This window comes from Peromyscus leucopus, chromosome 17, assembly GCF_004664715.2.
Source record: "Peromyscus leucopus breed LL Stock chromosome 17, UCI_PerLeu_2.1, whole genome shotgun sequence".
In the NCBI taxonomy this organism is placed as follows: domain Eukaryota; kingdom Metazoa; phylum Chordata; class Mammalia; order Rodentia; family Cricetidae; genus Peromyscus; species Peromyscus leucopus.
The window spans coordinates 46677957-46705399 of NC_051077.1; the positions used below are offsets into that span (position 1 = coordinate 46677957).

General features: G+C 36.0%; 1 protein-coding gene across 1 annotated transcript in view; it reads right to left on the reverse strand.

The window, feature by feature from the left end:
* Positions 1–27443, reverse strand: part of Tll1 (tolloid like 1) — a 184168-nt gene that overhangs the window by 52565 nt on the left and 104160 nt on the right. The window contains exons 7-9 of the mRNA XM_028881029.2: positions 25523–25628; positions 21462–21586; positions 11632–11747 (exon numbers count right to left, since the gene is read on the reverse strand). Of these exons, the coding sequence (XP_028736862.1) occupies positions 11632–11747; positions 21462–21586; positions 25523–25628 (347 nt within the window). The remainder of the gene's footprint in view (positions 1–11631; positions 11748–21461; positions 21587–25522; positions 25629–27443) is intronic.

A 27443-nucleotide genomic window follows, 5' to 3' on the forward strand; every position in this document is an offset into this window, starting at 1 on the left:
GGAAAAGCTGGATAAGAGAATAGGAGAGAGAGAGAGACAGAGAGAGAGAGAAAAAAAAACTTTCCTGCATCCATATTCCAGAGCAGCCTGTCAACTCTGATAAAAATATATGTGCCTCTCCTTTCTCATTTTATTATTATTAATATCAATATTAAATGTCTGTCATATTCTGATGAGAGAGAAGGGGAAAGGGTGTGGATTGGGGTGGGTGGGGAAGTGGGTAAGGTCTGAGAGTTTGGGGAGGAAAAACCGTGATCAGAGTATGTTGTATGAAAAAATCTATTTTCAATAAAAAATAAATATTAAGGAATGCTCATAGCACTAATCATCCAAGAAATGCAAATTAAAACCAGAGTGAGGCACCATGTTACACCTCTTAGAATAACTCTTTCAGAAAGACAGAAACCATCAGACAAAAAGAATATATATAAATGTGGCGAAAAAAAGAAACTTTGTATACTGATGGGAATGTAAATTGGTACAACCACTATAGAAAGTAATGACACTCTTTTAAGAAATTGAAATTTGAACGCTATAATATTTAAAAATCCTACTTCTATAAATCAAAAGGCAATTAAGACAACTATTTTAGAGAAAAATAAATGAAGGAAAGAAAGGAAGAAAAACACTCACTGGGCTAGGGGGTTAGCACGTTGGATAAAGAACTTGCAGCAAAACCATGAGGACTGGAGTTTGGGCCCCAGTACTCACTTAAATGCCAGGCAGCCATGGCAGCCCACCTGTCATCCTAGGGATTCCTGGGATACAAAGACAGGGAACATTTTGACCAAGCTGACTAGATAGATTATCCAACTGGTAAGCTAGAGGACAATGAAGGAAGAAACCCGACATTAACCTTTGGCTTCCACATGCAAGCGCACATATGAATATGCTCATGCCTCTTCTCATATACATGTGAACACATGTGCACACACCCATATACATCACACACATATACAACAAAAAGAGAAAATCAAGCACTAATTATAGTCAAAACACACCGTGAGCTCACATCTTTGCAGTGTGAAGATTCAAGGTTCCTCTAAATAAGCCTTATGCATCTTATGTCTAGGTACCATAATGATCACTGAGGAAATTTTACCACAAAGTTGGTTTCAATGGTCTACATAGCTAGCTCATCTGTCATTTTTGTTTACAAAATGATAAAAATCTCCCCAGAATGAGGCAGTGGAAATGTGTTTCAAAGATGTAATCCATTTCCTGACATAACTTGGTTTTAATAAACTCACCCTTTGGTTTTTAATTTTCCCAATTTGCACGTCCCCTCCCTTTCTCTCATTTTCCTTTTCCTTTAATCAGCTCTATTAACCCAAATATTTTCAGAACTTTTTTTTAATATCCTCAAATGTCCAAGAGCAAAGTCCTGATCATCCTTTTCTTCCTCTTTCATTCACTCTCTATATTTGATTATAAAACGGTCTTATTTCCGAATTATTCGAGCCACGTCCCAAAGCATATTCTACACCACACAACCTCAGACTGTTCTTCAGGTACAGCTGGAGAATAATTTCTGGACTTCCCACCTTAACTTGTGTCTCACTTGTGCCTACTAAAGCAGAATGAGAGGGGACTGGTAATTTCTTTATACTGCAATTATCCCCGACAGCTTTCATTCTGCAGGACCCCGTGAGAACTCCGCTATGAGATGTAGAGTGGAGACACAAGGAGATAACTGAGGTTCCTGTGTGGCCTCTCTTAAATTCAATAGGAAATTTTATAATCATGTGCAAATTGTTTTAATTCCCCGCTCGATGAGGAAAAGAAATCAGCTAAATTGGAAGTACATTTATCATCAACTTTCACTCCATACTGAAAATGATGTGCTTGGACCACTAACAGTTAATATGTGAGATCTTAGAATGCTCTGCTCCCCCCCCCCCCACACACACAAAGATCCCCCTCACACACACACAGAGCTGAACAGGGGATAATTCCCAACAGAAGAGTTTCCTATCTTGTTTTTAATCTTCTAGTTTAAGAACCAAGCACCGTGGAGGAACAAAACCGGCCTGACACTAATACGAAACACAGAATCCTTTAGAAGTAGAAAATGTAATAAAGATAGGTTTTCTAAAATCAAATCTTAGGGTTATGACTATACATCTGGGCCTTTAACTAATGCTGCTAGAAGAAGCCATGGTTGAATTACAAATCAAAAGCACTTGGTAAATACTGGTTTGCTTTGTATTATGCTGGTTATGTATACATATTGCATCTTTTAAAGAATGATAAATGAGAGCTGAATTAGAATAACCATTTCACTCTTGGTGGTAACAAGCATCAATTTGAAATTAATTACAGCTCCTTCGGAGCTCAGGATGGAGAAAGAAAGCCAAAGGAAGTTCTCAGGTTTCCTGGTCTGTGAGGAGTTTCATTTGCAAAGTTGAAGTGATACCATTGCAGCTGAGTTTGCTCATTAAAGACTCTGTTTGACAGGCTGTGGAGTGAAGCCTTGAAGAAAGGCAGATGAGCTGCTCAAGAGTCTGAATATCTGCAAGCCTCCAGAGCAAGGATGAATGAATTCATCACACTCAAGACAACACTGACCACTTACACAAATTCCATAGCACTGTTAAAAAGCCAATTACAACAGCATTTACACTTTTGAGAGATAAAGAGAGGGAACCTAACCCATTTAGTCAATGTTATTAAATGGCTTTTGGGGAGAAAGATATTAGAATCAAAAGCAACAGGATAAAATAGATTACTGGACTCTGGCCAGAGGAAGCCTAGGGAAATCTAATGCACTGTGTTTGTTGACTACATGATTTTTCTTAGCAATAAAATTCAGAAGTCACAGATCAAATCAATAAACTGTATTCTATGGGCAAATTCTGTCTGCAGTGTATTTTCATAAATAAATAAGTAATTGTAACCATTTTCTACACCATTGTCTGTTCAGTTTGAGCACTGTATTGTCAGAAATGAAAGGTAAGACTATCTACTGCATGTCCTTGTAATTACAGAAGCTATTGACTATTAAGATTAAATTCAGATAAAACTGGCTTTATAGTGCAGGGGAAATATTCTATCTTCTCCTGAAATTAGAAGCTATTCTTCATAGTACATCAAGAAACTGGGGTACAAGTTCAAGCCTTAGATTCTCAGATTTTCAGTTCAGTTAAACTTACAGATGTTGAATAAAACTTTTGAAAAGGATGTCATCAGATCAAGTTTTCATTTGCATAACTAAATTGCAAAGTTTCAATTGAAGGTTGTGAAGTTAATAGAACTAGGCAACCCTAAAGCTCTGTGAAATGTTCACGTGTGTATCATCATCATTGTGAACACTCAAGCACCCATCATAACATAAGCTTTAAAAGCAAGGGCAGCATCAAACATAACTATTCTAAAAAAATATCAATAAAGTTATTCCTAGTGATACTCTGCTCTACTCATATTTGGTGCCCTGTCCAGTTGTCATCAGAGAGGTTTCCCCCAGCAGCAGATAGGAGAGGATACAGAGACCCACAGCTCAAGAAACAGTCTAAATTGGAGGTTTCCATAAGGCCCTCCCCTTGGAGAACTGGGAAACCCACAGAAGAGGGGGAGGAAAGATTGTAGGAATAGAGCAATTGGGGGACATCAGGAGAACGCGGCCCACCTAAGTAAATAAGCAGGGCACATATGGGCTCACAGAGAATGAAGTGGCAAGCCCAGGGTCTGCACCTTGACCTCTCTGCAGAGGCTGCTCGCTGGGTGTGTTTGTGGGACTCCTAAGTGTAGAAGCCATTGCATCTCTGACTCTTTTGCCTGCTCTTAGGACTCTCTTCCTCCTGTTGGGTTGTATTATCCAGCCTCTGTGTGAATGTTTTTGCCCTTCTTAATGTAGTTTTTTTTTTTATTTATTTATTTATTTATTTATTTTTTGTCATGTTTAGTTGTTGTCTCTTGGAGGCCTGTTAATTTCTGAAGGAAAATGGAGGGGGAGTGGATCCAGGGAGAGGGGAGGTGGCAGGGAGCTGGAAGGAGTAGGGGGTGGGAAACTATGGTCAGGATGTACTGTATGAGAGAAGAATCTATTTTCGGCAGAAAACAAAAAGGAAAGAAAAGAAGTGTAAAGAAAGGAAAACATCAGCTCATTTGTCACAAGCCAACAATGCTGTGAAACATTAAAAAAAAAACATAAATTTTAAGTTTCATAAGAAAACCAACCAATGACAGTGAGGGATGTAAAAGAACCTAAGAATGGATGAGAGACCTTGAGATCTTCATTGAAGTTTTTCCCCATACAGTTCAGGTTTCCCCAGGTAGTCAAATATCCCTTTAAAGTCAATTAAATGGCAGATGCGGAAGGGAGTGGGGATTGGGTTATTAAAGCAATTCTTCTTCTTCTTAAAACTGCATAATAGTATTTGCGTTTTAAGTTTTTGATCTCACACTGCCTGGTATTATATGTATGTTTTACACATCTCTTTCACCACCATCCACTTCACTTCTTTAGCTAGTGAAATGATAACTTCTACATACTGTGCAATCCCTAAAACGGCTGCCTTCCCTTCACACTTTTACATGGAAAAGTGTTATTCTTTGTTTCCTAGATGACACAGTAGCTTCAGAATTTAGTGCCCTTTGGTTTTTACTTTGATGTTTCTCCAGTGTTTTGCTGTGCTATGTGGCCACGTGCATTTTAGTAAAGCTTGGCTACCATCAGTTCATGAGTGTCAGAGATTCAAGGACTCTGATGGCCCTTTGCTGGCTACCATTTATGATCTCAGACACGTTTATTCCTAACTAAAGAAATACTGGTTGTGAGTTCTTTTGTGCCCTGAAAAAGCTGTCTTGTGTTAGGATCCATTCCTCGAGGTGCACACAGGTCTGCCCAGATGCCTGCTGCCCCTTTCCCATTCCCTGAAACTCTCCATATCCCAGTCTTTCTGAAAAGCTAGCATCGAGTCAGTCACCTTCAGACCTCCAGTGAGATCTGAGTGCTACTATACACCCACAATGAGCTGCATCTGCTTTCCTCTCTTATTTTTCAACATTTATCAATGATATTACTGAATTGCAAGACTGCAAAGTTATTGACAGCAAATTTTATTTTACATATCGGAATATATATCCACTTGAATAGAATCAGAAATGAATGTAGATACAGTCACTAAATTTACATGATGCCTTTGGCAATATAAATGCTGGACTGTGACTTGTCATAATGTATAAGGCACAGATGGATGATTAAAAATAAATGTTTGCAAAAGGAGAACACTTGAATGACGGCTTTAAAATGGGTTATACAGAAAGAAGGGGAAGACTATTCTAACTCTATCTGAGACATAAGCAATCTGCCCTTGTTCAAAGGTCAATCAATTATAAGTGACAGACAGATCAATACTGCCTTCTGCCTGGTCATCACAGCTAAATTCTGAACTGTGCATACTTAACTATTAAAACACCAAGAACTGGCTTAGAATGAATGAAATCTCTTCACCTGGGGAAACTGGATCCTTAGAACATAGTTGTGAACTGATGGTCTTTGGTTTTGATTATGGGAAAATGTAATAAAATCCAACTTGCCATTCTACTCACTCTGAGTGTGTAGTCCTATAATATTAAGTTATCTTCACATTATTTCATAATTATGACCTTATTGTATTATTAAAATGAACTATCTATTTTCTCCATGTACAATATCTTGTACTAATGTATATGTAAATAAATTATGTCAGAAAAAAATCATAGTAGCATGATACACAATAATACAAAGATTCTGATCTTGTATTGAAGCGCATTAACACTTTAATAGAAAGCCACCTTAATCCAGAGTGTGTAGAAAGCAGAAAATATAAGCGTGAGACAGAAATAGAACATTTGCTGTTAAGCATGTCTGTTAAGCTTCAGGCTTTGGAGCAACACAGTTCAGCTGAGATCATTCTGGATGAGACACAGAAGTCAGTCTTGAGGAATTGGCCTGGTGAGGTTACTGATCTCCAGCATTGACCCCAATAATGGTCTCGGTTGAATAATGTCTGTACTTATGGCAAATGTGTTTCTCTGATTGGTTAGTAAATAAAACACTGATTGGCCAGTAGTCAGGCAGGAGGAAGTATAGGTGGGATAAGGAGGAGAAGAATTCTGGGAAGTGGAAGGCTGAGAGAGACACTGCCAGCCACGGCCATGACTAGCAGCATGTGAAGATGCCAGTAAGCCATGAGCCACATGGCAAGGTATAGATTTATAGAAATGGGTTAACTTAAGATATAAGAACAGTTATCAAGAAGTCTGCCACGGCTTTGTAAGTTTGTAAGCAACATAAGTCTCTGTGTTTACTTGGTTGGGTCTGAGCGGCTGTGGGACTGGTGGGTAAGAGAGATTTGTCCTGACTGTGGGCCAGGCAGAAAAACTCTAGCTATAGATATTCATCTGTGATTTTGTTTCTAGTGCATGTGATTTAAAAGTTCAACCATTTAGACATACAATGCTAAACTTGTGATTTCATTTTCTCATTATATTGTAAATGTTTTCTTCAAATTCCTGTTTGTTTGTCTTATTTCATTTCCAACTTTTCACTGTCAGAATGTACACAGATCAATGTTCCAAGACTCTTATTAGTGATGATGCAGGTATTGCATCTTTTAGAATATAGTACAAGTTGCCAAATGTCCCCATAGAGATGACTTCAGTTACGTCCCCTTAGAATTTGAACTCTGTTAATCAGCTGATGATATAATTCTCTACCATCTGTGAAGGTTTGAGAGGTGAGGTGTGAGACATCCCTGTGGTTCAAAGAGCATATCCTTCATATAGTGACAGCCAGGGACTTCATGTGGTAATGAGTAGATAGTCATACTTGTAACTCAGACAGGTTCCTGCTGCTTCTGTCCTGTGCTTCTGTGATGTTCATCTTTACTGGGGGCGTTTAACAGATCTGGTGTCTGAATAACACTAACATTCTCTTGAGCTTCTGGGCTGTAAGCGTCCATTTTAATTTGTATTTATGTATTTTAAAATGTATGATAATACATGTTTGATTTTTTTAAATTTCTAATTCAAGTGCTTGGTACTTTTCTGTAAATTTAAAGAATCATATTTTCTTCATAAGAATGATATATGATGCTACATAAAATTCTTATTTTACACGTTGCTATACATTATTTCAGGATTATTTATTGAAAAATATTTTTCAAATTTATTTAAAAATGTTCTTTGTCTGGGTGTTGGTGGTACATGCCTTTAATCCTAGCACTTGGGAGGCAGAGGAAGGCGGATCTCTTGAGTTTGAGGCCAGCCTGTTCTGCAAAGTGAGTTCCAGGAAAGGCACAAAGCTACACAGAGAAACCGTGTCTCAGAAAAAAAAAATGTTCTTTGTCATGTGAATATATCATAAGTGTCCAATGCCATCAGGCATAACTGTTGCCCTTTTGTTAGTCCATTGATAATAGAGGCTCTCTTGATAATGCCACACACTCTAGATTCGAGAAGCTTCCTTGTGTCTGTCTACTAGGTTCAGATGCAATTCACTCAACACCATTAACACTTCGGCCAGTGTCTCCTTGCTTATGCCAACATTTCACGTCTTAAATAAACTTTAGGAAAAAAAATTGGTCTAGTTAGCCAACAAAAATTTATTGGAAAACTTGTTTGAAATTGTATTACATTTTTACATGAATTTGGAGAAAACTGTACATTTGTAAGCCTACAGAGCTTCATCCTGGAAAACACTGTATTATTCTGCTTATTTGAGCTGTATAGTAAGGTCTTCTGTTTCTAAATTTAATTAAGTATTAATAACATTTTTATTTGAACACCTCTGGAGTTCTGCTTTAATTATTGCCTGATTTGTTTGAAGTTTTCTTTAACATGAGGAAAAAACAGGCATGAGAATGTTTTTTTAAAAGGGATATATGCAATGCAAATAATCCTAGTTAATTGGAAAGTGAGAGTTGTGGCTGGAGAGGAGAGGGCATATTATTTATCTAATCTTGGAAAGATAAGAAGGCTGGTAAAAGGAAGGTATCAAATAACAGAATACGGATTTTAACACTCAAAGTTGTGAGGGAAGACATACAATTCATATATAAGAAGGATCAAGAAAGGAAAAGCAAAATTGGAGAACACATATATGTGCAGGCTAGATATAATAGCAACAATCACAATAATTATAACTGTAATTAGAATTGCAGGTAAGGAAAAATGTCAATGCTCAGTTTACAAGATGATTGACCACATAAAACAGAACATGTGTACACCAGCAATTAGTCAAAAGAAAGTGTAGGTGTCTCAGTATCAGACCAGAAGGTTTTAAAATTCACTTTACTTATTTGTATATTTATTTACTTGTTTGTTTGTTTGTTTGTTTGTGCTTTGAGTCAGGGTCTCTTTATGTAACCTGGGCTGTCTTGAAACTCACAACGTGGATGAAATTGGCCTTGTACTCTGCCTCCAAATGTTGGGATTAAAGGCATCCACCATCTTGCCTGGCTTCAGAGTTTTACACTAAACCCTAACTAGAGACAGAAATCACCTATATAAGTAAAATCAGAAAAATCTATCATAAAGATATAATATCCTAAGCATGCAGTAGTCTATGTATATGTACAATAATATGACCTAAACATTTTAAAAAAAATAAAACTTGCGATTACTTTACTTGAAGACAACAAAAATATAAACGTTTGAAGTACAATTAAGATAATTACAAAACAATGGTAAACACTGGCACAACTCTGTATTATCAAATAGGCTAAAAACAACAGTGAAGAATGGTAGCCATACAATTTAAAAGACCAATGAAACAAAAATTCTGCAGGCATCATTGAACACAGTATATTTTTAAAGCAGAGATTATTTTTTATAAATATTGGTATTGGCCAAGGTCACACCAGCCAGAAACTGTTTCATACAATGAAGACTAAAAGAGAAAGTAATAAGAAAAGAATGCTGGAAAGCACATTGTATAATTAGAAGGTAAGGGACTGCTTAAAAATTTTAGGTTGCAAAAAATAATGAGACAAAATAATTTTAGTATAATAATAACCAAAATATGTGGTAACTGGTGCTGGGATTAAGATGAAATAGACTTGAGAGACACTGCAGTCTCCATTGTTTGTGTTGGAAAAACTATATTCTCAAAATGACTGATATAAACTTAGCAGTTCAGAAGGTATAAAAAAAATCACATATTCCTGAAAATGAATTAATATTCTTCACTGCCTGTTTGTAACAATTTAATTAATGTATCTACCTGTTATCATAAATAATATAAAGAAAAATAAGATAAAAGGTCATATATTGATTTCTCTTGAGAAATTTTGGAAAACAGTTTTATTGGTAATTAAATAAGAACAGTGAATTAATTTTGAAAACTAAAGGTATGAGGCCTTTCAACCAGGATTTGAGGGAGAAAATGCCAGTTAGTAATTGTTGTATTTTGATTAATTTTAATACTCTTGCTCCAAAACTTTTCAAATTCTACAAGATCTTTTAAAAAAAACTATAGTCACTTTGATGACACAGACATATAATTGCAGCATTTGTAAGCAAAAGGGTTATTATGATATCAAGGCTAGCCTGTGCTACACAGTAAATGCCAGGCCAGCCAAAGATACTTGGCAAAACTATCCTAAAAAGCCACAAAGAAAATAATTGTAAGTGTGGTTTTTATACATGGAATGGGGCTCATTAAAATAAACTACATAGAAAGTGACCAAAACATATAACCTTATTACAACAGACATGTAATAATTAAAGAACAAATAACTATATGAACTATGAGGGCACTCATGTAATGAGTCAGTAACTTTTTGTGAGAAAAATTATTTTTATTCCATAAGTATTTTTTGAAAGAATTTTTGTTGTGACTATCATAAGACCCTGGACAGCTCCATATCTATGCTATTTCTTAAAATTACCAAACATTTCTAGGAAGAGCCAAAATGCAACAGTTAATGGGGATGTTTAAGTAATTCTGTGTGAATTAAGGAGACAAATTTCAAACAATAACTTGTAGTGATTAAATTAAATTAATTATTATTATTAAATTAAATGTTAATAAATAATAAAACAGTCACTATTATGACAATTACAGGCATGAAGTTTGTTTTTTAACACAGAATCCAGGAATCAGTAAGTTCATTGATTCCATTTCTTACCGATTTTTAATTCAATAACCTAACAAGACTAATATAACAAAGAACTCTTACTTTCTTTTTTATTTTTATATATTTATTTTCATTCTTTTGCCTTAATATGCAGGCTATAATTTCCTAAGGTCAATATTTTTTTTAAAAAAAAATGGAAATATACTATAGTTTCATTTTCTACCTGTCTGAAAATAAATAATTTTTAAATTTCCATAATAAGAATGGAATTTGTAATAATAATTAGGAAATATCTTCATCTTCTCTGCTTTCTTTGACTGGGGTTTACTATTGTTTTAAAATCATTAATAGAATCACTCCCTGGGTCAAATGCACATTGCTAGGTTGTATCTACACAGTAAGTATAGACACACAAGTACATATATGTGCACATACAAGCATCTGAATTTGTTTCCGCAACTAGAGTGGGAATTTTATGGCCCTCGTTTCATCTGATTTGGGGAAATAGGAATCCCTTTCTTCACTGTCCATATTAACGTTGATGCAAAGGTTTTTCTCCCATGTAGATAAGATATTTTCTTTATGTGTCCTCTGAAAATTACTATTGGGAGTAAGTCACAGATGAAGGCCATTAGATCCTGAGGTTTCTTTGTTGTTGTTTTTTTTTTTTAAGAAATAAAAAAATATTAAAAAATAACCACAATTGCACAATTTAAGTATGGACATGATGTTCAAAATACACACTTAGGCTCATTTTGTTTCCAAATCATGTGTTTATGATCATCTTTTTAGAAAGTGTCTTTCTCCATTATCAATCTTTCTTGATCTCTTTTCATCTATTTTCCTTTTGAAAACAAGTCTGTTACTATTTGGAACTTTGTTCAGACTTTCTGCCATTTTTATTTTCATTTTATTCTGTTAATTTCCTGCTAATTACTGCTTTAGCTGCATTTTATAAGCTTGGTATTCAAGATTTTTACTAGACTGTAGTTTCAAGTAGTTTCTAGTTTTCCTTGTAAGTTCTTCTTGGCTAATGTGGACACTTTTTTATTTTTTTACATTTTAAAATATGGGAATTAAATGTCTCATGGTTTTCAAGTGAATTTCATTGCATCTGATTATATGATTTATAATGTATCAACCATTCTAAAGCATTTTAAATATTTTAAATTAAGGTTTCCAAAAGCTTCAAATTTGAGCAATTTCCATTTTAATTGAATAGTTGAAGAATGAAACAAAAATAAAGCCGTGCCTGATAATGCAATCCCAGCTATAGTCTCAGCTGTGTGACAGGCTGAGGCAGAGGGATTATGAATTAAAGGCCAGCCTGGACTACAGACTTAAAGACAGGTTGGGCAACTTATAAATAAAAAACGAAAGAAAGCTGTAGCTGCACGTCATTGGTAAAGTGTGTGCCTGGCACAGCTGAGGCTCTGGGTTCAATTTCCAGCATAGCAAAATAATAATAATGAGCAATAACGGTAAATAAACAATAAGCAACATATAGTTTAAAGCTTAGGAAATGCTTTACTTAGAGGAGGCTGGAGGGGACTCCTGAGGGCATGACTACCTTTTCTCCTGGGGTCACAGACACTCTCCAGATGCAGTGTGTGTAGGAAGGGTAGCCATTTGGGAATCCTGGGGAGGAAAGGTTGCCACTGGATTCTTGGAGGGTTTCTCCACATGCTGAAGGGGAAAAGGCATGAAATTATTTACTAATCATTATGAAAGCCATGAACACAATAAATAGAGTGTTAGATAATAATATGTATTTTTTGTTTCTTTTCTTTTTCTTCCTTATTTTCTTTCTGTAACCAGTGCTGACCTCTTTTGCCAAGCCTTCAAACTGCAGCCTCCCGAGTCCTGGGACTTCAGCATGCATCACCATGCCTGCCCCAGACCGAGTACCCTTCAGAATGAATTTCCTTTTATGTCTCTCTTAGAGAACTTCCACATGCTTACTGGTGTCACTAAAGATAACCATAAAACCATACAAGAAGCAATAAATAATTTAGCATATAGAAAGTTGCCTTTCTGGGAACTTTTCTCATTCATTCTTACAGCGGGCAATTTCAAGGACATCCACATTCATTCAAGCTGGAAAAGACCTACTTTTGTGTTACTGGAACCAATGGAAACTTTCCTTTACTTTCTATTAATATAATCAATGTGAATGAAGTCTATATTTAACAGTGAATTGTGGCAAATTTAAATAGTAATTTCATAGTAAAATTATGTATTATGTTAATATTTTAAAATTCTTAAATGATAACTAGTAAATATCCAATAAAGATAATATAAAAATGTCATATGCAATAATTCATAATAAAAAATATTATGAAGAAACAGGAATGATGGCTCAAAGATTAAGAACACTTGTTTACTCTTGCAGAGGACCTAGGTTAAGTCCACAGCACCTACACTGTGGCTCACAGTCCTCTGAACTGCAGTTCATGGGGTCTGATGTCCTCTTCTGGTCTTTGTGAGTACCAGGCACTCATATGCATGCACATACATGTAGGCAAAACACTCATACACCTAAAATAAAAATAAATAAATCTTTAAGCATCATCATGGAAAATACTCATTTTCTAGAATGTTCTATAATATAGTTTCTCTGTTTTTATTTTTCAATTCTTCCCTAATATGTAAAGATTTCCAGAAGAGTGATTAAAAATAGTTTTCTCTTCCTAAGTTTGTATTATTCTTTGGAAATAGGTAATCACATGAAATTACAAATTGTCAGCTACAGGGTTTCAAGACTTGCTGTACACCAATGAACACAATTCCATTAGTTTTTCCACAACTTTTGCAAGGGGCATGCAATGCACCCTGTGATTCTGGATGGATTTATTTGAGTCTTTAAGAATTTCTTCCCCGCCGGGCAGTGGTGGTGCATGCGTCTAATTCCAGCACTGGGGAGGCAGAGGCAGGAGGCTCTCTGTGAGTTCGAGGTCAGCCTGGTCTACAGAGTGAGTTCCAGGACAGCCAAAACTGTTACACAGAGAAACCCTGTCTTGAAAAGAAAAGAATGTCTTCCCCACTTCAGCCAGCCATCTTCACAACCTTCATTCAATCATCTGAAAGCACAATGTCTTCCCCCTGAAGGATGCTGCACTCAAAGCTGAGACATTCCCTGGATCTCAGGCACAACTCTCAGCATGGGAAGTCTCATCTCATCAAATGCTCCATCAATTATAAATGACTCTGCATATCTTGTGTTAAATAAAGAAAGATAATGACTCTGAAAATGTAAAACGGGGCTATAAAACCTGTCTGCGATGGTATAAATATTTATATCATCAGCAAAACAGACACTGAGTTTGCCCAACAAAGCAGGAGTGAGCAATGCTGCTTCTGATGAGCAAGACAGATAAAAAGAATCATAGAATAAAATGAACACGCTCAAGGTCAGAAACACACAATTTAATATGGTTACTGAACAACCTAGGGTCCTTGAGACATGCTTTGTTGCAAGGAGACCTAGAAGACTCTGTGAGTATTACACCATATGTCTCTAAGAAAGATGTGTTTAGATATTAAGTAACAATTGGGCATTTGAATGTGTTTTATGAAAAAATTATATTTCTTCACTTTCTATATAGAAATTCCATGGCAAGCCAGAGCCTCTACTAGTCAAAATGAAATGTAGGTTGTATTTCCTACAGTAGAATTAAAACAATAGAAAATATGATCCACAAATCTATACAAACTATACTGTTCTGACTAAAAAAAAAATTCTCCTAAAATATAAACCAAAATATAACATAATTTTGAAATTATCATTCTCTAAATTACAGCTTGATTGCAATGTAAGAATGTAAAAGCCTTTCAGCTGAGGCTTTACTCAGCATTTGAAATTATTTTTCAATAAGCACCACTGTCTTCTGCTCACAGTCTCGACCTACCACACCTTTGATTGATTTATGCTCAAATATAGAAATCAAACTTTGGCTGGGTATGGTAGCTCACATCTGCAATCTCAGCTCTCTCGAGCCTGAGGCAGAAAAAGTACCTGGGATTGGACGCCAGCCTAAGCTACAGAGTGACACCCTGTCTCAAAATAGCATCATTTAAAGAATTGGGGGAAAAATGACAGATGGCACAATTTATTCAAATACTCGTCCATTAACAACAAATACAGGGATGAGAAGACAATTTTAATTCCAATCTTGTTTCTTAGTCATCTCAAAATGACAGTAAATTTCAAAAGCTTTCAACCAGTTTTCTTGCCTGAGAAATACCTACATTGCTAATCAGATCTCATACAGTTGTTTTGTTGGGGTAAAAGAAAGTACACGACTTTGTTTACACCTTAAATACTTCCACTTATAATTAGGAAGACTGAGGGATGAGAGTATGGATGTGTATGTGGGGACAACAGTGACTGCTTCAGTAATAGTTGGGAAAATGAAAACAATGAACTATCATGAGATACATTTTTGTTGTAGTGCTGGAGTGTGAACCTGGGCCCTTGTGCACACAGGGCAAACACTCTATCACTGAGCTGTATCATTTTTTAATGAGTGGCAAGGCTGGCCTTGAACTCATTCTGAGGCCAGAAAAGATTTGAATTTGCAATCTTCCTGCCTCAGCATCTCAGAATAGTTAGGATTGGAAAATTGTGCAAAATCCCCCAAGAGACAAATATTATGATCAGTGTTCCAATAAAATCAAACATTAAAAATAAAAATCATTATCATATGGCCCACTCATATTTGAATTAGATATTCCATATGCATCCTCCTTCAATATAAAAATTCAAATTTGATACTATAAAATGGAGTATTTTTTAGAAATTATAGTCTCGTCTCTTTTAATAATGAGGCTAAACTTACAATGGACTATTTATTCTTCAACAAATAGTTGTCCTGTTAAATATCTAAAATTTCCAACAAATATCAAAATCTCCCCTTCTCCAAATTTTGTAGGAATAAATTTATAGTTTTACTCAAGTAATAAAAAGCATAAGTCTCTAAATAATAAAATTTTATTTAACAACTTAGAGTCCCTTAAGGCCTCTAAATTATCCATTTTCCTTCAAATTGTAAATGTTTGGATTTTTTTTAGATCATAAATGTTTCTCAAAAAAGATGTTAATGACTGCATACATAGCTGAGTGAGTGAAGTGCTTGTCTAGCGTTCTTGAAGCCCTGCCCACAAAAACCAAGTATGTCCCTACGTGCATGTAGACCTAAACCATGGGTGAGAGAGGCAGGAGGATCAAAGCTTCCGTCATCCTCAGCTGGGAAGCAAGTTTGAGGCTGTCTACAAGAGACGATGTTTGCATTTGTTCCCCCAGGGGATTCCCCTCCCATGTAGTGTTACTTGAGTCTATATTTGTATTTTCTTCCCTGTGTCTGAAACATCCGATAGAGTAGCTTTCACATAGTGAAGCTGGTTCATTCATTCATATTATTGAGCACCTAATTTACAGCATGTTTTAACATCAATGAGTTCCTGGGAGATCTCATAGTCTAGTGTGGGAATTAGCAGGTAAAGTAACAGTTATGAGATTAAGATAAGAGGGCCACAGTCAGTGTTTCTGCAATTGGGGGAATTGGAGAGCAGGGAAAATGGACCTGGGAAGATGTAAAGAGTTGGCAATTTTCAACACTCTCAATGGATTAAGATGCCAAAGGGAATGACATCATAGGTCTAAGGGGAAAAGGAAACAGTGAGAAGCAAGGTGATAGCATAAATGCCTTTGAAGAGACTGAGAAGAGAAACTGGACAAGTTTGGAAGAAGATAGCTTGAAAGGGTAATTTATCTTTGTCTTCAAGATGTGAGAAGAATGATTTGCATTTTGAATGTCACTTGGACAGCAGCATTGTACAGCTGCAGACTGAAAGCAGGAATCCGAGAGCCAGATGACTGTGCAGAAATGGAGAGGAAGAAGAAGAGAAGTGAGAATCTCTCTAGCATTCTGGCTTGGGCTATTGGATAGGGTGTGTCACTGCCCACTGAATGAGAAGTGTGCTGGGTAGAAGAATAAATGAATCCATGAAAAAGTGGGAGTAAACTGAATGAATGCTTATCATATGTGTTGTAAATGTATTTTAGGTAAGAAGTGTGTGTGTGTGTGTGTGTGTGTGTGTGTGTGTGTGTGTGTGTGTGTTGCGTGCACATGCATGTGCAATTACAAAAATATTCTACTTGAATCTTGGAAAATCACAAAAGTACAAAAATTTATGAAATGGGAAAGAGGTTTTTGTTAATTTTAAAGATTAAAAGTGTTAAAACCATTCAAAATTTGTAGTAATCAAATCACAAGTATATTAGGATGGCCTTCTATCCCTATAACTTTCACATAAATATAAGTCTATATGCACATGCATTATACATGTATGCTCTTTGCATACAAAAATTAGAAACACATAAACTTGTGAACATATATTATTCATATTTTTGTATTGGTATATGAACACCTAGGCCTTCTCACTTAATAAAAGGCATCCAAAATATTCAAAAACTAATTAGGATATCCATTTTATATTTTTCATGACTTTACTATGTTATTTGGTCCTAGGGTTCAGAGTACAGTATTTTCTCAAAGTCCCATATGGCAAAGACTTTATCCCATAGGATTCCTACTGGAAAATGGTCAGATCCTGAAGACGTAGGTACTCATAGAAGAGGACCCCAAGCCCCTCTTCGGGGCAGCAGGTGTGCTCTGTCACACACTTCTGCTAGGAGGACCTGCCCTGTTACCATTTCAAAAGCCGTGAGGGCAGTTGACCATGCGCTGGAACCTCAATGTCATAAGTTAAATTCTTAATCTGCATTAAATGATTGTTTGAAATATTTGTTATAGTAACAGAGAACTCAAATACTTCACTGACTTAACTGAGGGAAATTCTCTAAGAAAATATCAGTGTTAATATTATAAGCAAAATGGTTATAGGATTACAGAAAGAAATGAAGACAAAAATGCATGCAAAGAACATTGCCTGTAACAGAAAACTTTAATCATTTTAGAAAGAAAGTAAAATAACCCTAAGATTACAGAAATGAAGAAAACATATCTGAAAATATGAGAATTATAAGAACAGGGGCTCAGAGCGAGAAACAATTCGATAAAAGGCATAATTTACTAAGGTCAGGTACGCTGTAAGCCGCATGTGCTAAACACACTTCCCTTATGGACCAACTAACAATTACTGGAATAAAGGTAAGGTGAAAATTAGCCACAGAGACCCAACCCTCCAGCCCTAAGTGGTCAATTTTTATCCTGACAGTATAGAAGATAAGGGGAATAATAATAGTAGTCAGCATTGTGTGTCCATTAAGAATTCTTAGCGCTTGGAAGAATAGCAAGCCATCATGCCTTTGGGTGATAGAGCTCGGAAATCTCCCAATTGCAGTGTTGAGCAGTCCTAGCCTCCTGTCTCACAGCCCTCATCAGGATCTATGATATGTCCAAAAATGAGTGTATCATATCAGCAGGGTTGTTGGGACGTAAAGAATCACCTTCATTCTTCACGCAATAATACGAAGACTTTTCACCTGTCTCTAAAACTAAGAGCAAGAAGTCAGAGTGGAAGTAATTCTAAACTCTAAGAAACTCATCCTTTTAATAGCACTTTAAAAATCAAATTCTGCTGTTACATTAAGCATTTTTATGATGAATATGCAATGACTGCACAGAGGTCATTGAAGTGCCATATACTGATGTGTGTGTGTGTGTGTGTGTGTGTGTGTGTGTGTGTGTGTAAATACAATAATGGAATACAAGGCATGGATTCAATATGTACTACTATAAAATTAGATAACACTAATTTGAAGAAATTAGCAGTATATGCATTGTGTATACTATTTGAGTATTTTAAAGTATTTTTTGTATTCTGTAGGAGGAAGCAATGATGTTTGAGGCCAGCTTAATAGGAACTTGTCCTTTTGGAAGAGAGTACGATTATCATAGACCATAAAAGCCACAGTCTTGTGTATCAAACTACCCTTTTTACCTGAGCAGTGCTCACTTCAAGCATTTTTTTAAGTCAACGAAAATGTCCTATAACATGGAGACAGACCTAATAGACCTTTGGAGGAAAACTGAATGGAAAAACAAATGTTCGTGTAAAAAGTAGCCGGGTATTTTTTATTGGCCTTATTCACCAACACAATTTTAACAAAAGAGTAAGAATAAGGCAAACTCAGTAAGATTGTGCAATTTGACACATGTCTTGTCCCTGGTGATACAAGAGCTGTAAACACACAGCCTTGATCCACCTGCCACTGCCACTTCCTCCTTTTTTTCCTCCCTGGAGCTGAGGACCGAACCCAGGGCCTTGTGCTTACTAGGCAAGTGCTCTACCACTGAGCTAAATCCACAACAAGCCAGGTGGAGGTGGCTCACGCCTTTAATCTCAGCACTCGGGAGGCAGAGCCAGGTGGATCTCTGTGAGTTTGAGGCCAGCCTGGGCTACCAAGTGAGTTCCAGGAAAGGTGCAAAGCTACACAGAGAAACCATCTTGAAAAACCAAAACCAAAAAAAAAACAAAACAAAAAACCACAGCATCTTGCATGAACAATTGATCTTACTGCATTCAACAAAACTATCAGTTATGCTTCATTTATGGAGTGTACCCTAGTGAACTCACAAATGGAAGCTACATCTAATTATAATTCATATGAATATGAATAACTTAAATATGTAAGGAGGACAGCTGATAATCATAGTGTCACAAATTTATTTCCAATTCTTTTTTTTTTTTTTTTTTTTTTTGTTTTTCAAGACAGGGTTTCTCTGTGTAGCTTTGCGCCTTTCCTGGAACTCACTTGGTAGCCCAGGCTGGCCTCAAACTCACAGAGATCCGCCTGGCTCTGCCTCCCGAGTGCTGGGATTAAAGGCGTGCGCCACCACCTCCCGGCTTCCAATTCTTAATGATATCTCTATAATTCTACATTCAAATGTACCTCAAATGTGATTGCAAGTGTGATATTTACATGCATGTTGTCTAGAGAAACATGCAAAGTAGTTTCATACATAAACTACCCATTTTGACTGTTATTAACTATATAATATATCAAATGTCAAAAGACTAATTAGGTTTGTTCACATGGTTCTGTCACACTGGTGTCATTGTTTCTAAAATCTTTGCTATGAGATTAATGACAAATATGAGAATAAAATAATGCCATATGCACATGTGCAATTTCCATTTATGCATTTATCAGCTTATTTCATTATCTTGATTGAATCTAGGGCCTTGACATGCTAATACAGTCTTCTACCACTGAGCTAAATCTCCAACTTGCATCTTTTTTTAAATGGGTGTCTCACCAAGTTTCCCAAGCTGACATTGAGCTAAACCTCTGCCCAGACATGTTCTGACTTTGAGTCTCTTGTTTCAGCCTCCTAATGCCAGAGATACCAGTCCTGTGCCACAAGATTATAAGACATTTTCAAGGGCATTCATTCAAATATAAGTCCAATTTAATGATCTGAAATACATTAATTAATATGACATTATGTAGAATAATTTTCAGTACAAGTGAAAATTAGATAAGCAAATAGCAATGTTTATAATAAAAATATTAAATATTCAATATTGTTTTCAATATTGAATGATTAAGATGCACAAGGTTTTAAGTACAGGTTTAAATTATAACTATATAAATCTCTTGAACATTTAATAGGCTGATATTTTAAGAAATCTATTACAATAAAATTTGTAGGAACATTCTTAAATTTTTCTTCCAGAAAATTTGATTTTGACGAATGAAACCTCTTGTCTTAGAAAAGGTCCAATAAAACCTATTATTTCAAATCAGTGAATTAGTGTCATTAGCTCTACTGAATTATAAACCTCCTAGCCATTCCCTGAGATTAGTCAACCAATTCACTTTTTTTTTCTTGCTTGTACTCTCGGGGTTTTTTTCTTTCTTTTTCTTTTTTTTTTTTGCACTCTAGTTTTCAATTTTTTCAAAGAGTCTATTCCATGTGTCCATGAGCATGTTTTAATTTTGCAAATGAACCAACTTGTACTCTGATGTTCCCTAGAAAGAAAGCATCCATGACCAACTCCAGAAATCATGGCAGACTTATTGTAAGAGCCCCTCAATAATTTAGTATATGAATAGTTTTTTAATAAGTATTGTCCTAACATTTTAATTAATGTATCTATCAATCCTCAATTTTCTGCAAAAATTATTACTATAGAAGCCAACAGAAACTTTTTTGAGCTATGTGACTATTTGTGAGTTTAATCATCAGTCTAGTTTCAGAAGTATATTCAACAAATCCATACTGGAGTAAGAGAGCCTTCAACAAGCAATCTGAGGACAGCTTTCTAAACATCAAACATGCTTCTTTGACCACATTAGAGACTAAGATGAGATATAGAAGAGGTATATGCAATCTAAAAACTTTCTAGTTTGGATTACAGAGGGTTCTTTTCTTGTTACATCAAGGCACTGGTGTTCCATGATTCCATTAGAACATTTTTTTTGGGGGGTGAGGGGTTGAGACAGGGTTTCTTTGTGTAACAGCTATGGCTGTCCTGGAACTTGCTCTGTAGACCAGGCTGGCCTCAAACTCATAGATATCTGCCTGCCTCTGCTTCTTGAGTGCTGGGATGAAAGGTATGCTCCACTATGCCCAGTGCTTCAGGACATTCTAATTAAGAACTTTCATTAGGCATCCTATCCAATTTTATTTGACAGATCCCTAGTAACATGGTTAACATTTACATTTTGCAATATATTTATAAATCCTTACTAATAAAAAATTTAATTTATGTCCTGTTGATGATGGTCTTTCAAATACAGATAATTCAAAATCTGACTATGGAGGAGTACTGGAATGATGCATCCATATGAGTGTGTAGGTTCAACCCATGTAAATATAGAGAAACCAAGACGAAGACACCAGACATTTTATTCTACCAGTTTCCCTCCACCTATATACAAGGCCTTTCAATGTATCAGAATCTCCTGAATGGATGGGTTGGCTGTCCTGAAAACTTGAATCCATCTGTCTCTTGTCCCTCCTCAATGCTGGGCCCACAGACACACACACACAGCTTGCTCAAACATTTATGTGAGTGCAATGCTCTTACCAATCAAGCTCCTTTCGCATCTCCCAGAATCTGATTGTGAAAGTAAGACTATTCTTCTTAACGTTGGCAAGGACACAACATTTGACTACAAAATCGTCTGACTATTTATTAACCGTCAGCAACTCAATTTGGTGCTTTTTTGACGTCTGGCAGTTTGTTTTGGTTTACAGCTATACATATTCTAAAGGTTCTTTATATTCATTTAAGTTGTTAACGTTGGAACATGTATGCTATTTGCGAACATAGAGACAGACAGGAGAGCCATTGAGGAATTCAAGGCCTGATTATCTGGAGACGCTCAGGGGCACACATAGGTCTCCTGTGTCTGTTGTACAGTACCTGGGCATCGATACAGCTTTCTTGCTTGTGCAATATCTCCTTTGCTTAAGCGGGTCCGCTGACCAATTGCAGGGCGGATGCCATTGTCATCACGGGAAGGGAGAATCGTGTCCAGAAACATCCCCCTGAAAAAGCAGAAGCAAACCATACTTAAGTCACCAAATTAGAAGTCACATAGCCATAACCCACCTAAGGGCCACTATCTCCAAATTTAATCAGCAGTTATAGCGGGGTGAACTTAAGGTGGGACACGAGGCTTTCAAAACACTCGAATCAGAGCAGGGAAAGGGTGTGTGAGGTGTTTAGCTTCCAGAAAGTCAAGGATACGTGTTTTGTTTTTCCTTAGATGTGTGTTATATGTTTTTAAAAATAAGGCTTATTTGACAATAACCCACAAAGGATGTTGTGGCTTTTGTTTTATTCCCCCATATTGATCCAAGAATCCTTTAAATCACCAGATTGCAAAATAATTCTTACAAAAATTAAAAATAAAATAGCCACCAACGCAGGCAATTTTGAGGTTACCAAAAAATGTGAGGGCAAAAAGTTGAAGTAAAATTTTAGTTAAAACTGAAGCTAGTTGTTCTTAGATTGTGAGTATTACTGCATCTTATGACGAAAGAATAAGAGTAAACAGTAACCAATTATACATGACAATGTAAATCAAATGCACATATTATTTAATTTTTCAAGATAAAGTCAATAAGTGATAAAAAAAAAAGTTACTGATGGCTTATTAAACATTAGCCACACATAGAGTTCTTTTAGACTCGAGGTTGTGGTGAGAACTTGCTATTTTCCTAATATACATAATTTAAAATTCTGACTGCAATGCACTAAAAATACACGCCAATGTTGCAATGTAAATCAAACATTTATAACTTGGAAGAAATGGTGAATGGTCTGGGAAAGTCTTCAAAAGGGTTAGAAGTCTGGAGTGTATACATGAATTTTTAAGGAAAATACAGAAAAAATAGAAGATTTTGCACTTTGTACGAAATCTTTTAAATTAATCAATGAAAATATGAAAAGACTTTAAATTGTGGTAAGCAGAGAGATATTCCATTCCAAAATACGAAACTGAATATATTACACTTGAATTACAGGCTGTAGAACATCATTTTCAGATCCATTTCCTCCTTCCACTAGAAAACATTTATGAAGCACAGTTCTCAGCCTGAGTTTATAACAGCAAATTAAACAAACTGGAGCTCTGCCCTTTGTAAAACAAGTCTAACGTGAGAGCGTTGTAAAGCAAAATTACAATCCTCCCACCCTTGGTTTGACTCCTACTACCAGGACAGCACAATCGAAAAGGCACTTGGGAGACCTGGAGGATGAAGGTCTGTGCCCACTTGCTGGGACGCAAAATGGTGGAAGTCAAAAACTAAAAGTCAATCTAGCCTGTGACCGTGCATTCCAGCTTCTTGGGTTGACAGAGAAAGCAGTGGAAAGCAACAGTTAGCTATAGCTGTACACCCTGTTCATAGCAGTGCTACTTAGGTCACCAGAAAGAGGGAGCAACTCCAGAGACCCAGAGACCTAGCAGGCCAAGTGTCCACTGATGTACATGTCTGTGTTCATACACACACACACACACACACACACACACACACACACACACATAATATTATTCATCAGCATCGTGGTGGAAATGAAACATGCTGTGATAAGTCTTAAGGAAATAATTCTAAACGTAACATGCCAGTTACAAAGGGGAAAATACATGTGATTTCAATTACAGAAAGTATCTGAAATAGTTGAATTCATAGAATTTGGCAATAAAGGAATACTGAAGCTGCTGGGAGGTTAAAGGGAAAAAAAGGAAACAGACTGTCTAATAGGCAAACCATTTTTATTTTGAAATATAAATAGTTCTGGAGATGTGTTTTTTAACAATGAATATATTTAACTCTATTAAAGCGAACACCTTAAAATGGATGAAATGATAAATTTTTATTTGTATAGCTTTAACATAATTAAAAACAGTAACTTCAAATACTTTGGCAAAATTGTCACTTCATGAAATTACTTGTTTAAATATATTATTAAGCAATCTCTTTACAGATAAATGAAACTAAAATATTATGAATTAGATAATATATTTATCATTCTAAAGGCTAGATACTACCTCTTAAATATAGATTTTTATGAAAATGTATAGGATGGGTTTTATTGTTGGAGAATTTCATGTATGTATATAATGTGTTTTGACCAAATCCACACCCATCCCCTCACCTCCAATTCCTCCCATACCTTCCCTCACTACTTTTCCTTCTCAATTTCATGTTCTCAGTATGTCCAGTAAGCATTGTCAGAACAGACATGGGTTTTAGGGTGACCTCCTCGACCAAGAACAGCTCATCAGATGCCACCCTCCTGGAAAAAAGCCTGGTCATCCCTCTGCAGTCATCATCAACTGCCAACAGCCCTCAGGAGTCCTGAGACTCTGCCCCATTCTACACTGGAACCTGGGTTGGTTTGACCTTGGGCAAGTGTGCATACAGTCACAGCAGCCAGGAGCAGGATAGGAGAGTTTTAAAGCGGTCACAATATTCAAGGCTGACAGACCAAGACAACGTGGGAGAAACAGATCACAGGCAGCAAGCATTGCATTGCTGATTCATGGTGAAAGCAGCAAATAATGTATGAAGGACAGACGAAGGGGAGACAGACAGTGCAAACTTAAGATCCACCATCTATGAAGACTACAGAGAATTGTGTTGTTATTGTTGTGCTCTGCAGCACCTCCCAGAGTCGAAAGAACTAAAACTCAGGTTAATTCTAAATAATTCAGCTGAGAGCCATGATAGAGAACTCTTGTCTCAACTGAGACCCACACATCAATTTCTTACTTGTTTCTATGGAAAACTTAATTCAATTCCAAGTTCTAACCTTACAATAAAATTTTATAACTCTAATTTCAGCCCAGATTTCTGGGTGTATTTTTAACAAAACTTAAATTCCAATTCCAGGAACAATAAATATTTGAATGTTGCTCTGTTTAGCTAGATGTATCTGTGAATAAATGTGCCTATTGTATGTACTTTAGAAGAGAACCCTTTCCAATGGCTGCTAATACTCAACCCCTTTTTAGGTTTAATTTTTTAATAAAGGAAGTTTTAAAGTGCACTCCCATTTAAGGACTCAATAGCACACTGTCATTTAAATTTTCATTTGAAAAATAAACCTAGGAATAAATTTGACTTTGTTCTTTCTTTGTGACACTGTTTTTTCTAAAACAAAAATAGATGCAAATGAACTGTGAAATGGACAGAGGTGAATAAAAACAGCAAAAAAAAAAAAATCAATGAGCAAATGGACAAGCAATTCCAAAATGAGCATCAATGATTTGGAATGGAGAGAGATGGAGGAACCTGGTGTTCAAATTTCAGCTTCCTTACCTGAGAGCTGTTCGCTCGGTAGAATCATCTTTAGGATGTAGATCAAAACCCAAACTTATTACAATTCTAAATAAGATAGTTATAACTGACAGAATCGTAACTAGATAGTTGGAGTGTAACTATCAATTGCAAACTACATGAAAGTAAGATATCTTCCTAACGTAGTCTTTGAGTTTTCATCTACTAAAACCAAATCTGTGGCATAAGTGGCAAAAAGTGATTGCACACAACCTAAAACACAGGTCAACATACAGTATGGCATTTCCATGCAACATAAGAACCACATATTTGACTTGTGAATTCTCAAGTTTTATTAAATAATGTTTTGCCAATTTAACATGCTGAGTGGTTAGGTAATTGTTTTCACTGAATATTTAATAACTTGAGGATATAAAATTGCTTAAACAATCTATAGCATTCTCAATATCACTTTCAGTTTATGTTTTTAGTAAGAACTATTAAAGTGTGTTTTAAACATCTTGTACATGAATATCTGCTGTTAGTATGAGTGTTCACCACTATTTCTCTGCTCGATTTTTTTTTTGCCCCGGGCAGTGATATTTGGAAGTGGTTCTAGCACTAAAGATAAACACAGTTTTGTGGGGAGTCACATAAAAAAGGAATTAAAAGTCAAAAGGTATAACCTGAGACTCCAACCTTGAGAAGGTGTTCCTGGCGTAGTGCATGATACTATCAAAATCATATCTTTCCCCAAGAGAGTTCACTTCTCCAGGCTCCATCTTCAGAAAATTGTACTCTTGACCTAAGAGTCCAGGAAAAACATCAGAGAAGACTTGTAAATGAAAGAAAGGGGAACAGAAATCTAGAACCTACTTTGGGGATTTGCTGAGTGACTGGTGTTATTATTGCTTGTTTTTGTATACATATCCATTTGTATGCAAAAAAAAAAAGCAAAACCATATGTCCTCACTCTATTGTCTAATTGGAACATGATCCTGGAGTGGAGCAATGACCTGATTTCTACAAAAGAAGATAAAGAAAAGCATATTGTTCTTCCATATACTCTATCTCATACTATTTTTTTTCTGTATTGCCGTTGAGGGTGCTACACAAATAATTATAACTTTTTAATAACTATTTAAACCATAGTCTAACATAAATTCAAATAATCAAGTCTTTTGCACAAATTTCCTTTTTATCATAGCCACCTACTTTGCGTGTAAATTTAGAGCCAAAGTTTGTGCATTTTAGACATTGCTCTTGAAAAACCACCTAATCTTGAGCTTCTGAGTCACAGCGAGTCATAAATGCACAAACAATTAATCTGCAATGTGGATATTTTCAGCCTGGAATCTTCCCACTGTGGTAATTCCAGTCAATCAGGAAACTTTATCCAGTAACTGTTCTTTTTCCTGTCAGCCTGAATTTTGATCAAAAACAGTATTCAGAGGTATAATTTTCTAGCACTGCCTATATTTACTTATATATCTATTTTTATTATAATCACATTTCTTCCTTGCTTTGGTATCTCTCTATCTTGAATCAGAAACACACTCAGGAGAAGGGACTATTTTCAATTATATTGCCACCCTTATAAGTTTGTTTTTGTTTTTGTTTTGGTCCACATGATAAAAATGATTGACAGACAGAGGACAATACAAAGATGGTTAACAGCAAACCTCTCATCTACTTGGTGCTTCCAAGAAGTTTCAGAAATATTACCTTGTCTTTACTTCACTCAATGATATAAATGTAAGATGAACACTGAAAGCTGTTTCAAGTTCCTAGGTGTTATTCCTGGTCATATACATTTTCTTTGATTTTGGTCTACTGATTACATCATTCTAGAAAAAAAGGTTTATTCGCCTGGTTCTGGGCATCATACTCCATGCATTTGCTCTGACTTCATAGATGCTACTGCTGTCTTTCAGAAGACATTCTATAAGTGTCGCTTAAATACTGCTGCTGTCCATCTTATATATGCAACTTTCTTTTTTTGCTGTTCCCTCAAGTTTCCCTTAAATAGTCAAATCCACTAATAAAGGTTTATCTTTAGATATTTCTAGATATCCAGTCTTATCACTCCTTTGCTACTAAAGAGGATCATCACAGGGTTTTCCAATCCAGAATTAGGCTAAAAGAATTGTTTGTCCTTTTTCTTTCTCAAAAACATTGTGTTTATTCCCTGTGTATATATTCCTAGTACCAATGTTTGTATTGTTGCTTGGAATAAAGCTTTTGAAGATCTCCACTCATGTTCCCATTAAAGCATTTTTGAGACTATTTGCACATCTTCTTCTTGCCCTTTCCTGCTCAAATACAGAGAAACCACTTTTGCCACAGAAACCATTTATGCAGGATTCTGCTAGTTCTCCAGGTCTTTAGTTTCACCCTCACCACCCCAAGTTAAAGGTCCCACAGCAGGTAGAGCTTTCCAAATCAGAGTTTGTTTACAATCCATGATGGTTTAAATGAGAATGGCCCCCATAGACTCGGGTATACTGGAACACTTGACCCTCAGTTGGTGGAATTGTTAGAAGAGGTGTGCCATCGTTTGGGGTGGGTTTTTGAGGTTCTAAAAGTCTACACCATTCCCATTTAGCTCTTTCTTTCCTCC